Raw genomic sequence first — 13,963 nt, forward strand, 5'->3', positions numbered from 1 at the left:
TTCTACCCTGATAGATTCAGATTCAGATTTCCTTTATTGTCGTTGCACAGAGTAACAAGTAGAACAACTAAATGAGCCACCAACTGTCCAAACATACACTTAAAACACACAAACAATAAGACAATAAGAGGTGGAGAAAAGAAATCCATCACCATGTGAGGAGAGGAGAAGAAGAAACTATGAAAAACACTCAGCAACATAAACACAACACACTTGACAACAGCATCTTCCTCCTCCATCTCCTCCATCTGTGGATCAGTTTGCTCCATAACAGCAACATGTTGCTGCTGATAGTTGCTCTCTTATTCTCTGTAATATCTGTCTCTGTCTCGCTGTGATGCACTGAGACGAATGTCCATGTAACGTCTCTGCACCGGTGCACTCTGCCTCCAGCATCACTGGGTCCTCTTCTTCACATCCCACCTCATCCAGTCAGCTCATTATCATTATTATTATTATTATTATTATTAATATTATTTACACACTGACATCACAGATCTGTTGTCCTCCAGCAGCCTGCAGCCTGTTTTATCTGTTTTTATCCCTCGGGGTCTTTATCAGCTGCGTGTCTCAGATTATCCTCAAACACTGAGCAGGAACGTTATTGTTGGCAGAACTCAACCCACTCGCTGCAATTAACATGATTTATGTGAGATTAATGTTTTATTTCCTGTTTCAGGTTCTTATAAATACATCAGGTTCATGTTCCAGCTTTTACTAATGAGCTGCACCTTTTATTTAGTCTCCAGTCAGACAGAACACGCTGCTGGAGCTTTCTCATGGATCCATACGGGTCTATTCAGGACCACACTGTAAAAAACAGCTGACAAAAATAACAAATTAATAAATAGAATTAAGCAAAAACATGCTTGAAACAAGTCAAATTATCTGCCAGTGCAGTAAGTTAATGTTTCTTTGTAAGAATTCTTTAAATAAGTTTAAAAAAATATCTAAAAACTGGAAAAACAATGATGTCTTGAAGTAAATCCAAATATACTTATTTTGAGCAATTGTTACCTAAAAATAGTTTGTAGAAATTACACTGAACTCTTTTAATTACCGTAAATCAAAGAATAGGACAAAACTTTAACTTTAACTGTCATTAACTGTAGGAAACACTCAGTTTGGCTGTAAAAATATAACGTACTCTTGTAAAATTAATGGATAAATACCATGATGTGTGACAGTTACTCTAAAAATAACAGGAACATTCTGTCTAAATGACAGTTTTTGCTGATATTTAGATTTAAATTTTCAGTAGAAAAACCCACTCACTGTGTTTTTTACGGTGAAGTTCTGGCGACCACAGCTGACGGTATTTTACCGTAAATTAAACAGATTATTTTTTATCGTGTGACATTAAAATAAGCCAGAAATACTTGAAACTAGCATGTTTTGGTGGTAGAAAATACTTTTGAAATATCATTTAAACTCCATGCAACTAAAACTCTCAACTGGAGCCAATATTTGAGGTAAAAACTCACCATATTCAACAGTTGAAGAGATTGAAAAGCATGAAAAAGCTCACAATGTCAATCCTAAAAACAAGTCTTTACACAATAAGATCATTAAATAAGCACATAAAGCTATGGTCAGTAGGTCAATTATACTCAGAACAAGATAATTAAGATACTATTGATAGATAGAAGAATAAGATACTTGGTAACTTCATGTTTTTGCAGTGAATATGCTCCTCATTAATGTCCAGATATCATAAAATAAAGAGCGGATCCTCCTGCAGAGCAGAAACCTTCAGTTATGGCTCCTGTTCTCATCAAGTTACATTTCTGAAGCTTTTTTAGATGTTCTCTGTCCTTAAAGTTTAGAAGAGTTCAGTGTGTGATGTATGTTAAATTGTATGTTAAAATACTTGTTGTATTCTATAGATCAGGGGTCTCTAATTGGCGGCCCGCGGGCCAATTGTGGCCCTTGTGACGATATTTTGTGGCCCCCACCTTGATATGAAAGTTTAATGTGAGTTTTATATGAATGGCACTTTACCGTGTTGTGTGTGGAAGGTCCCTTTAATTACTGTTTTTGGTCATTTTGTATCTTTTTAAAAATAATTTTGTGTCTTTCTAAAGTAATTTAGTGTTTTTTTCAGTCATTTTGTGTCTTTTTTGTAATTGTGTCCTTTTTCGATCATTTTTTGTCTTTTTTTGGTCACGTTGATACTGCCTCCAGTGGCCCCCAGGTAATTTGCGTTTGAGAGCCCTGCTGTAGATATTAATATGAACTCTATGAAGATCATATGAACATCTATTGGGTGAGTTATATTTATCTTCTTATCTATTTGTCTACTTATATATTAATCTATGGAGTCATTTTCATGGTTAATTCCATTTTTTAGACGAATTATGTTAACTGTTGGCATGTTGTATCCAGTGTGTAGATATTTCGATCTTTGAGATGAACTCGACTGTTTCTGTGGCAGAATATCGTATTTCACTGTTTCTGTTCTCTGTGTTTCTATGGTAGTTTTTATGATAACTGTGTTTCTGGATTGGATCCATTATAAATATTATCCTGAACTTTAACATGATCTAGATGATGATGTGTTTAAGGCCCTGTTTCCTCTGTGGGAGAGTTCAGCGTTCAGCTGCTCTCTGTGACTCTCTAACTGATGAGAGAAGATTGATTTCACAATCAGCTGAGTCATGATGAGTGTTTCATAGAAACTCTTAGTGAAGCTGTGCATTAATGAACCTCCTCTACACCGCAAAAAACATGAATCTAAGTATTTTCTTCTTCTATCTATCAATAGTATCTTAATTATCTTGTTCTGAGTATAATTTACCTACTGACCATAGCTTCATGAGCTTATTTTAACAACATGTGTCTTTTTGTAACTAAATGAGTGAATAACCTCTTCACAGGGATTTAGTCTGGTGTAAAGACTTGTTTTTAGGATTGACATTGTGAGCTTTTTAATGTTTTTCAATCTATTCAACTGTTGAATATGGTGAGTTTTTACCTAAAATATTGGCTCCAGTTGAGAGTTTTAGTTGCATGAAGTTTAAATGATATTTCTAAAGTATTTTCTACCACCAGTATCTACCCACAGATACTGGAATGAGAAAAAAACGTGCTAGTTTCAAGTATTTCTGGTTTATTTTAATGTTACTACAGTCAATCTTTTCAAGCCATAATTGCTCAAAATAAGTATATTTTGATTTATTTTAAGACATCATTGTTTTTCCAGTTTCTAGATATTTTTACTTATTTAAAGAGATCTTACAAAGAAACATTTACTATAATTTGACTTGTTTCCAGCATGTATTTCTTTATTCTAGTGATTAATTACTTGTATTTTTCAGTGTGCAGCTGAAGAAGAACCAGTCTGACTGCAGGTTTTCTGCCTTTTATTAAGCAATAACCCATGCAGTTTATTATTCTCCTCTGATCATCATGTTGGGGAACATTTCATGCTGCTGTGTGTCAGAAACTCCTGCAGACCCTCGCTGCATATTTAATATCCTGATCAATTAAAGATGTGTGTTGTTTCCCTATTGTTTCCAAACCAATAACTTACAAATATAATGTCATATAATATGTATGTGAGCTTCACTTTATTAGCATTAGTTAATGTATAAATATAAGCCTCTGGTTATAGAATATCTCCACGTCTTTCTGAAAAACCTTTTGAAGAACAACACAAGTACCCCAAACCCGAGTGTATCTAAAATACATTTTAATCTTGCTGAAATTTGTTTTGTTTTTTTTCACAATATTGTTTACAATATTAATCTGTTAATCTTCGTTCTCTTCGTCCTCGCTCGTCTTCTTCAACAGAACTGTACAATCATGTTCATGTAAATAGTTTCTACATCAAGGCACAAGACAACAGCCGTGGTGGGCGGGGCCTTGGGCAGGCTGATCGTTAACGGGTCCCCCTGGATTACAGGGACCCTCGGAGGAGAGATAGAGGGACGGATGGAGGGATGGAGGGATGGAGGGATGGAGGAGGGATGGAGGGATGGAGGGATGGATGCACTGTAAAAAGGTGTGTCTAAAAACAGTAAATCTGAGGGAAATGATCTTGCTGCATGGACAGATAATTTACCTTGACAAGATTTATGAAATTCAGATTATTAAATCTAGAAATAAGCATGTTGAACACTTAAAATAAGAAATTAACTCTTAAAACCAGATAAAGTAAAGCTGCCAGCAGTGATGAACTGACAATTATTTGGTTCTTACCAACATAAAAAAAACAACTTTAGATTTAGAAAGACCTGTTATCAAGGTTCTGAATAGATAGAGATCTTCAATATCCTCCACGGAAAGAGCCGACACACTGCAAATAATTTGAGATTTTTTTTAAAAAACTTTAGATTTAGAAGTGTTAGATCATTTATCTGGTTTTAAGAGTTAATTTCTTATTTTAAGTGTTCAACATGCTTATTTCTAGATTTAATAATCTTAATTTAATAAATCTTGTCAAGGTAAATTATCTGTCCATGCAGCAAGATCATTTCCCTCAGATTTACTGTTTGATCTGGTTTTAGACCTTTTTACAGTGTGAGATGGATGGATGGATGGATGGATGGAGGGATGGAGGGATAGATGGATGGGTAGATGATAGATAGAGGGATAGAGGGATAGATGGATGGGTGGATATGCTGTTAGCAGGTAAAGGAGGAGAGAATCAGGTGAAATCCGCTGCAGCTTTCATTTTATTTCCAATGATTCTTTGATGTATAAAAAGAGGAACATCAGCATGTTTTATCAGTTCATTTGTTCACAAACTAAAGTGCTTTTTTTCTCTTTTTTTTCTCTTATTCTGCTGAAAGCAAAAGGTTTCACTAACAGGATGAGATGGGGACGAGTCCTGTGGCGTCTTCTTCTCTTTTTATTCTTTTTCTCCAGAAGAACATGAGGAATGGATAAAGGGCCAGTTCACTGTTTGTTTCCTGCTTGACTTCTTTTTTGTTTTTGTTGATTTTTGTTCTCAGGTTTTTTTCTGATGTTTTCTCGTCTGATTTCAACCTCTGAAAGAAAAACACAGACAGACTTTAAATGTAAAAGCTTTTTAAATACATTATCCCATGAACAAACCATCACACGACCAACTCAAAGTCTTTTTTCATCAAATAAACAGATAAATATCTATAATATCTGACTGGAGACTGCAAACTGAATTGCCCTATTATAAAGTTGTTTGAATTGAATTGAATAAATACATTGTTCTAAAGCCAACTTTGATTAAATGTAGAGCTGCATTAATTATTACCCCAAAAAGATGTTAAAATACCCCCAAAAAAGATGTAAAATTACTAGAGCTGCAACAATTATTCAATTAATCGAACAATAATCGATTATTAAATTAATTAATTAACTATTTTGATAATCCAATAATTGGATATTTTTATACATTTTATTGACCAAACAGCTAATTGATGAATCGTTTAAATAATCGATAATGAAAATAATCGTTAGTTGCAGCCCTAAAAATTACCCCAAAAAAGATGTAAAATTATCCCAAAAAGATGTAAAATTACATATTTAGTCACAAAAAGACTAAAAAATAAACAAAATGACAACAAAAAGAGACAAAATGCCTTTCTAGTTGTAAGTGTTGGTGAAGCAGCTTTGTAACTGTTGATATTCTAGTTTCCAGCATGTATTTACTCAGTATAGGTGATAAAATCTCAGTAACAAGCTGTAATATCTGATTTAGATCATTAAGGACCAAAACACTTCAAACAAGTCAAACAGTCTAAAATAAAAACGGCTGACCAAGACAATAAATAATCAGATATCCTCTTGATCTAACATTGATCTAACATATTTAATTACTTTTTACAGTATAAAAGCATCAGAATGGGTCTTTTCCTCGCCGTAATCAGATATCCTCTTGATCTAACATTGATATAAGATATTTAACCTGACTTTCTGCAGTATAATAGAGTGTGTCCTCACCGTGTCAACCCTGCAGGTTTGCGTCTCACATCTGGACGCTTCTCCTCCGCCGTCCGAAGGCCTTGGCGCCGACGTTGGTGGGGACGAAGTTGCTGTTGCCCATCCCCCCCGACCGGCTGAGGAAGTCGGCCAGGCGGTGAGTGACGCAGGTCGCCGTGTTGCAGGCTCGCTTCTGTGCTGTAACGCTGCTTCAGGAGAGCAAACGAGGGTTAACGGACACATCTGATGCCACATTCAGCCACAAAACACCAACAACACATCAAGTATTTCTGCATCTCACAGAGAAACACACAGGGGAAAATATGCATCAACCCTGCAGGCTTAATGGCATATTTTTTATTCCGTTGGTGGTTTTTCTTACCTTTGAACTGGACGAGGATTCTCTAAAATCTATTTATGTTCATAAAGAACCACAACGCAAAAAAAGGTGTTTAAAAACCAGATAAAACACTAAATCTGAGGGAAATGATCTGGTTCTTGCCAAGATGAAAAAAAAATTTGATTTAGAAGTGTTAGATAATTTATCTTGTTTTAAGAGTTAATTTCTTCTTTTAAGTGTTCAACATGCTTATTTCTAGATTTAATAAAAAACAAAAAATAGTTTGAAAAACTGGAGAGAATTACTCTGAAAAACAGAAAAAAGGAAAAAAAATTGTCAGAAAACAGAAAAAAAATGTCAGAAAAACTGAAAAAAAAAATGTAAAAAAACCTGAAAAAAAATAGTCAGGAAAACAGGAAAAATTTTCCTTAAAATAAGAAATTAACTCTTAAAACCAGATAAATTAAAGCTGCAAGCAGCGATGAACTGGCCCGAGCAGAGTGTTTTTATCTGGGGTTTTTTAAGACACACCTTTTTTTTTTGCAGCAGTGTGACTAAGTGAACCCTGAGAATGAAGATGAGCTAAGGCTTCCTGGTAGAAAAATATGTTTATTGAACAAGAAACATGGTGTCGCATGAGTGGATCATTTATTAACGGTTGGATTCAGTGATCTGTCTCAGTTTTAAGGGGCTTTTAACGCCATCAGATGACTCAAACACAGAGACGGACGGATGGCTCCTGGATACATTAATGGAAAATAAGTCTGATTGTCTGGAACTAAAATCATTCTCTGCCCAAAGAAAGAAACCAGGGAGAAGGAGGAAATAAAGCAGTAAAAAGGTAGTTTTCAGGTAGGACCAGCATGCACTGGGACACAGGATGGAGGAGGAGATGCAGTAAAAGGTAACGGAGGCTGGTATTAGATGCTGTCAAACGTCTCGCCGTAGCTTGCATAGCTGTCGCTCTGCGGCGCACTGCGCTTCTTCCCGGGCGTTCCCGCTCCCACGTTCGTACGAGGGAACGTCTGCAACTTGTGCAGCTCCTGAGACAGTTTGCCCAACACACAGGTGCTGAGGTTGGAGCAGCGCTTGGCCAGAGGCCTGTCCATGCTGTCGGGGACACAAGGGGACACAAGAAGACAGACATGCAGAGAGACAGGCTCATAGTCATCAGGCAGGACATGCACGTCTTCAAACTGTCTGTCTGTCCACTCACACTCTGGCCTCTCATGCCTTTCTGTCTCATGCCACACTGGAAAAAAATAACTGGTGTTTTTAGGGTGAAGAACTGCTAAACCATGACAGTAAAAATGATAAATGGGTTAATTCAGTTTCAGTAACAATGAAACACTGTTAATGTTTATATCAAACAAAACTGTAGTTTTTACATTTTTATTTTGGTGCCCCGTGTGAGGCACACTACACTGTAAAAAAACAGCTGCTGTTTTTATGGTAAAAACAGCAGCTGTATACATTACTCCACCGTAAAAAACTCTGGCACCATGTTTGTAACAAAATATACTGTAATATATATACAAGCATCACTTTAACAACACATTTAAACTTCATCTCAGAATATCAGTTGCTTTCACTTAAATTTGCATCTAAAATCTCAGAAAATATTATTTTTTTTACTCGTAAATTTACCGGTTTTAATCTCAAAGAATATCGGATTTATTTTTCTCCAAAATTTGAGTTTTTGTCTATTGCTACTTTCATCTTTATTCATGATATTCAAGTTTGTTTATATATTACAGTATATTTCTGTTAGAGATATGGTGTTTAGTGTTTAAAAACTGAAAATAAATGCAAAAATGATGCTTGTATATATATAACAGTATAGTTGTTGCTACAAACACGGTGCCAGAGTATTTTACAATGGAGTAATTTATTTAAAAAAAACAAAACTATAAAAATTACAGTTTTGGCTGATATAAACATTTACAGTATTTCATTGTGACTGAAACTGAATTAACTCATTTATCATTTTACGTCTTTAACTGTCATGATTTAGCAGTTTTTCACCCTAAAACCTACAGACATTTTTTATAGTGCATCCAAAAGTAAAAATAAAACATCTTCATCTGTTTATCCATTCACTCTCCATTCCTTTCATGCGTTTCTGTCTCATGCCATCCAAAAGTAAAGATAAAGCCTCTCCCTCCCTCATCATGCTCTCCCTCCCTCCCTCCACCAGAGAAACCGTCTCATGCTCCCAGTCTCTCCTCACATCGTTTACACCCACAGAACAAACAGAAACCAGTTCTTCCTTCCTCTCTGTCATGCAACTCTTCCTCACTTCATCATGCACATTATGTCTCCTCCGTTAGCCATTCTCTGCTCTCATGCCCGGCAGGCAGCAGGAAGAGTCCCGCTCAAACAGACTCACAGTCAACTCATCCATGCGGGAGGGAGCAGGGCCACGACAGAGAGGGATCCCTTCTTTCATTTGACATCTTTTCTTGGAAATATAATCTGTTTTTCTCTTGTTTAGTCAGCTGGTTAGTACATACCTCTACGGCTGATTGAACCCAAGTGGGGCGCTAAGAAAGATTCATCTTCAGCTCCGAGTTAACAGAAACCAGAATAGAAGACAGAGACGAGCTCTTACCCTTTAATGTCACACGCTCTAGTCCAGTGGTTCCCAAACTGGGGGGCTGGGGGGTTATAAAAGGGGGGGCTTGGCAAGGCTAAACAGAAATAATTTAATTGTTATCCAATGGTGGTAAAAGCTAAATCAGATCAGGACTCTACTAGTGGAGCAGCTCAGCTAGAAGTGATAGAAGGATTGTGCATTTTATGATCAAAGCGTCAAATTTGGTACACTTAGCCAAAGATGTAAAGAACAAAATTAGATGTGGAGGCACGACAAATTTTCAATATGCGGGCATTTTCAAGATGGCACCAGTGACGACTGTTTTTAGATTAAATTTCACATTAAAAATAGATAATAGGTGATAGAAACATAAAGTTTATATATAGTATTTATTATTATATTTATAGTATTTGGCCACAACGGCACCAAATTTGATGCTTATATTACACATTATCCATTGTTAATGTGAAATCTCTTATATATTATTTATCTATAAACAGTTGTCACTGGTTCCCATCTTGAAAAATGGCTGCCATATTGAAAAGTCTTGATCCCTCCACATGTTCCCCATGTGTCTGGCTATAATTGTACCAAACTGTATTTTTTTCTATCACCTATGATCTATTGTTAATGTGAAATTTCATCTAAAAACTGTCTTCACTGGTGGCCATTTTGAAAAATTTTGAAAAATGGTCATTCTGAAAAATGGCCACCATATTGAAAAGTCTTGATCCCTCCACATGTTCCCCATGTCTTTGGCTATAATTGTACCAAACTTTATGTTTCTATCACCTATTATCTATTGTTAATGTGGAATTTAATCTAAAAACAGTCGTCACTGGCGGCCATCTTGAAAAATGGCTGCCATATTGAAAATTTGTCGTGCCTCCACATCTAAATTTTGTCATATTGAAAAGTCTTGATCCCTCCACATGTTCCCCCTGTCTCTGGCTATAAACGTACCAAGCTTTATGTTTCTATCACATATTATCTATCGTTAATGTGGAATTTCATCTAAAAACAGTCGTTACTGGCGGCCATATTGAAAACTCGTCGTGCCTCCACATCTAATTTTGTTCTATATGTCTTTGGCTACAACCAAATTTGACGCTTTGATCATAAAATGCACAATCCTTCTGGTTATCTGCCCCACTATACTCCAAATATTACAAATACAAAAAACAAAGATGAAAAAATATGACGAGACCAGTCTGGCTTGCTGTGTGGAGCCCACCAGGGGGCTGACAGGATGTTTTAGATATAAAAGGGGGGCTCAGTGTAAACGGTTTGGGAACCACTGCTCTAGTCAGATCTGTTTCCGTTCCCTGGAGGGTAAACTGCTTTAATAATCATAAAGAAGTGTGTTTGTGGTGTCGTGTACCTGTTTCCTTCAGTCGCCTGCTGCTCCAGCTCCTCCGCCGTCATCTGCACAAACTCCTTGACGATGGCGTTGAGTAACCTCCGCGCCTCGTAGTCCGTGAGCGTGACTCGGTCTGACATGGACTCTAGACCCGGTCTGTAGATTAGAGATTAAACATTAAACATTAAATCCTTTGCTTGAATTAATTATCGCCTGCAGCTAAAAGGAGTTAAAAAGGTCTAAAAGCCAGATAAATTAAAGCTGCCAGCAGTGATGAACTGTACGATCTTTTGGTCTTTTTTGTGTCTTTTTTGGTCTTTTTTTGGTCACAAAAAGACAAAAAAAACTTTAGATATAGAAGTGTTAGATAATTTATCTTATTTCTAGATTTAATAATCTTAATTTAATAAATCTTGTCAAGGTAAATTATCTGTCCATGCAGCAAGATCATTTCCCTCAGATTTACTGTTTGATCTGGTTTTTAGACACCTTTTTTGCAGTGAGTGTGTGTGTGTTAGGGTGGAGGTGGTGTGTGTGTGTGTGTGTGTGTGTGTGTGTGTGTGTGTGTGTGTGTGTGTGTGTGTGCTAGGGTGGAGGTGGTGTATAGGGGTGTATGGGGGGTTGGGGGTCCGGTGGAGGGAGATGACGTCTGATGGAGGCTCCGGCCAACAGGCTGAAACAATCTGAGGAGAGTGGCGTCTGATGTCAACCAGCTTCAGATTTATTATTAAATCGATATCTTCATGGGAACGGAGCGGAGGGGGGGGGGGGGGGGGGGGGGCTGAACGCAGCTTATATAAAAATATATATAAATATATAGTGTCATTTATCTCCCCTGAAGGGAATTACACCTTTCTCCTTCCAATCTTTGGTTTCCATTCTTCCTTTTTAACTCTCTAGAAATACTAAACAGGAGAAAATATCAAATGTTGATTCAGAAATTAAATTTAGGGGATTTAGATTATTATTTTTCCCATTAAGATGAAAGATTTTATTACATATATTCTTCACTTTGAACTCGATAAAAGGATTCAGAGATTATTTCTCTGATGCTCTAAAATCCTTTTTATTGTCCACAGATTAGTTAATAAAATAAACATTAAGTTCCTCTAAGAATGAAAATGAGCAAAGGTTTGTTGATCAATATGTAAAATAATTAATAATTTGAATATACGCTTAAAAAAAAGGAGTGTCTAAAACCAGATCAAACAGTAAATCTGAGGGAAATGATTTTGCTGCATGGACAGATAATTTACCTTGACAAGATTTATTAAATTAAGATTATTAAATCTAGAGATAAGCATGTTGAACACTTAAAATAATAAATTAACTCTTAAAACAAGATCAATGATCTAACACTTCTAAATCTAAAGTTTTTTATATCTTGGTAAGAAACAGATAATTGTCAGTGTAATCATTCTCATCCGAGCCTTTTCATTTCATTTCTTTCTGCTCATGCAAAGGAACAAAACGCTGCATCATAAATTCTTATATTAGTATATTTTAAGTTCTGCAGATTTCTCCTCATCTTTTGAGATTTTTCCAGCAGTAGAAATGATTTTTAACTCCTGAAATGCCGTTTGTCTTTTCCACTAGTTGCTCTTAAATCTGGGGAACAACCGGGGAATTTTCCGTCCGTTTTTTCTGTTTTTTTTTTCCACATTTCAAGCTGCTGTAAAAATCATCTGTGAGTTGAAAGTGTGAGTGTGGAGCGTCTCACCTGGCGGGGGCGGCTTGTGAGCAGTACATCTGGCAAATGACCAGGGCGTAGGCAACGAGGAGAGCCGAGATCTTCAACATAACCATGTTCCCCTGCAGCACAGAGAGACACCACGTCACTGTCACTTCACACGGCAAACACTAAACCATCCAGACATCTACAACATACTCTCATCTTCTGGTTCTGGTGGGAACAACAAGAGTAAAAAAGGAGCTTCTTCACTGCAAAAACAAAAAAGGTGCGTCTAAAAACAGCAGGAGAGAAATAAGAGCAAACTGAGAAGAAATGGAAGAGACGATTCACCTCTCTGGGTAGTGACACACGGCAAAAAGGTTTGTCTAAAAACCAGATCAAACAGTAAATCTGAGGGAAATGATCTTGCTGCATGGACAGATAATTTAGTTTAATTTAATAAGCATGTTGAACACTTAAAATAATAAATTAACTCTTAAACCAGATAAAGTAAAGCTGCCAGCAGTGATGAACTGGCCCGAGCAGAGTGACCTGATGATTATTTGGTTCTGACCAAGATAAAAAAAAAACTTTTGTCTTTTTTTGGTCATTTTGTGTCTTTTTACATCTTCTTTTGATCATAAAATGACCCCAAAAGACAAAGCTGCCAGCAGCGATGAACCGGCCCGAGCAGAAGTGTTGGATAATTAATCTTGTTTTAAGAGTTAATTTATTATTTTAAGTGATCAACATGCTTATTTCTAGATTTAATAATCTTAATTTAATAAATCTTGTCAAGGTAAATTATCTGTCCATGCTAAAGATCATTTCCCTCAGATTTACTGTTTGATCTGGTTTTTAACAAACCTTTTTGCCGTCTTGTCACTTCCCAGAGAGGTGAATCTTCTCTTCCCACATCTCAGCTTGCTGTCATTTCTCTCCGCTCCCCTGCTGCACATCCTCACTGTTACCTCCACACACACACACACACACACACACACACACACACACACACACTCCCCTAAAAAACCCCTAAAAACACTCTAAACACTGAGCCCCCTCTACTCTTCTTCTCCTTTAAAAAAACACTCTGTTCCTCCAAAAAACATCCAGCAGGAGCTCAGGACAGGTAGTCCTCTCTACGCCGCAGGTCCCCACTCTGACACGCCTGTCAGTGTGTGTGTGTGTGTGTGTGTGTGTGTGTGTGTGTGTGTGTGTTAGGGTAGGTGGGGGTCCTAGACTGGATGCATGGAGGAGGAAGAGGAGGAGGTGGAGAGGGAGGAGAGCCTGCCAACTCCCTGAGGGACCAGTGCATTAGTGTAATGAGCTGCCACACACACACACACACACACACATACACACACATACATACACACACACACACACACACACACACCTCCTGTCCATCTTCCCTTCCCCTTCTTCACTTGCTTTTCTTCACTTTCTTTCTGTTTTCCTCCCTTTTTCTTCCCATTTTTCTCTTTCTGTCTGTCAGATTTTGGCCTCTGGAGCCTCACAGAGAAGCTTCTGGTTCTGGTTCTGCTGGTTCTGGTCCTGGTTCTGGTCCTGGTTCTGGTCCTGGTGACCCCCCAGTGGCCCCTCTCCAGTCCCATTACCAACAGAACCACGTCCCCCCAGTCTACCATCCCTCTGATCCGAACAGATTCAAATGGTACATTGAGAGTCCGTCCAACACGTCGTCCAACATTAAAAGTCATCACTTACCTTCAGTGATAATCACCCAGCAAAAAAAATAAATATATATCTCTATGTCTCTCTATGCAAAACACAACAAGTTTGTGTTTCAACTTGCAGCTCAACAACTCTTCTTTGATTCTGTAGCGTGCAGCGCCAACGCTCAGCTTTATATCCACCACTTGGATTTGTGCATTGACTGTGTAGGTGTTTAATTATCCGCCGGCGGCCAATGGCGTGGCTCTGATGCTGTGGCGAGCCAATGGGACGCCTCCCCTCGGCCCCGGCTCACTAATAAGGGCGATGGCTTCAGCGCTGACGTCATCCTCCAGTCACTAAGTGCTCCATTCACAAAATCCTTCAGTCCTTTGGACCGCTCGCTGGCCCCCATTTGCATTG

At 37.6% G+C, this 13,963-nt stretch overlaps 1 protein-coding gene across 3 annotated transcripts; it reads right to left on the bottom strand.

Moving 5' to 3' along the window:
* Positions 1-3,669: 3,669 nt before the first annotated feature.
* On the bottom strand, positions 3,670-13,700 carry LOC131972870 (calcitonin-1-like). 3 transcript variants are annotated; one of them, XM_059334642.1, is made up of 5 exons: positions 13,595-13,700; positions 11,918-12,009; positions 10,219-10,353; positions 5,923-6,107; positions 3,670-4,991 (listed from the first exon to the last, which is right to left on the bottom strand). In XM_059334642.1, exons 2-4 carry the CDS (start codon positions 12,001-12,003, stop codon positions 5,948-5,950), a joined length of 381 nt encoding a protein of 126 aa, XP_059190625.1. In that variant the 5' UTR covers positions 12,004-12,009; positions 13,595-13,700; the 3' UTR covers positions 3,670-4,991; positions 5,923-5,947. The 3 variants fall into 3 exon arrangements, with proteins under 3 accessions (XP_059190625.1, XP_059190623.1, XP_059190624.1); XM_059334640.1 differs by lacking the exons at positions 3,670-4,991; positions 5,923-6,107 and adding an exon at positions 6,806-7,351; XM_059334641.1 differs by lacking the exons at positions 3,670-4,991; positions 5,923-6,107; positions 13,595-13,700 and adding an exon at positions 6,806-7,351 and having other exon boundaries at positions 11,918-12,067.
* Positions 13,701-13,963: the final 263 nt, after the last annotated feature.

This window comes from Centropristis striata, chromosome 6 (genome assembly GCF_030273125.1).
Source record: "Centropristis striata isolate RG_2023a ecotype Rhode Island chromosome 6, C.striata_1.0, whole genome shotgun sequence".
NCBI classification, from domain to species: Eukaryota; Metazoa; Chordata; class Actinopteri; order Perciformes; family Serranidae; genus Centropristis; species Centropristis striata.

Bases quoted from the DNA above. Each gene is read 5' to 3' on its own strand.
- LOC131972870 (XM_059334640.1), bottom strand. From the start codon at position 12,003: ATGGTTATGTTGAAGATCTCGGCTCTCCTCGTTGCCTACGCCCTGGTC. The intron at 10,354-11,917 runs GTGAGACGCTCC...TCTAATCTACAG, and splicing joins TCACAAGCCGCCCCCGCCAG to ACCGGGTCTAGAGTCCATGT. The intron at 7,352-10,218 runs GTACACGACACC...TGTCCCCGACAG, and splicing joins CAGGCGACTGAAGGAAACAG to CATGGACAGGCCTCTGGCCA.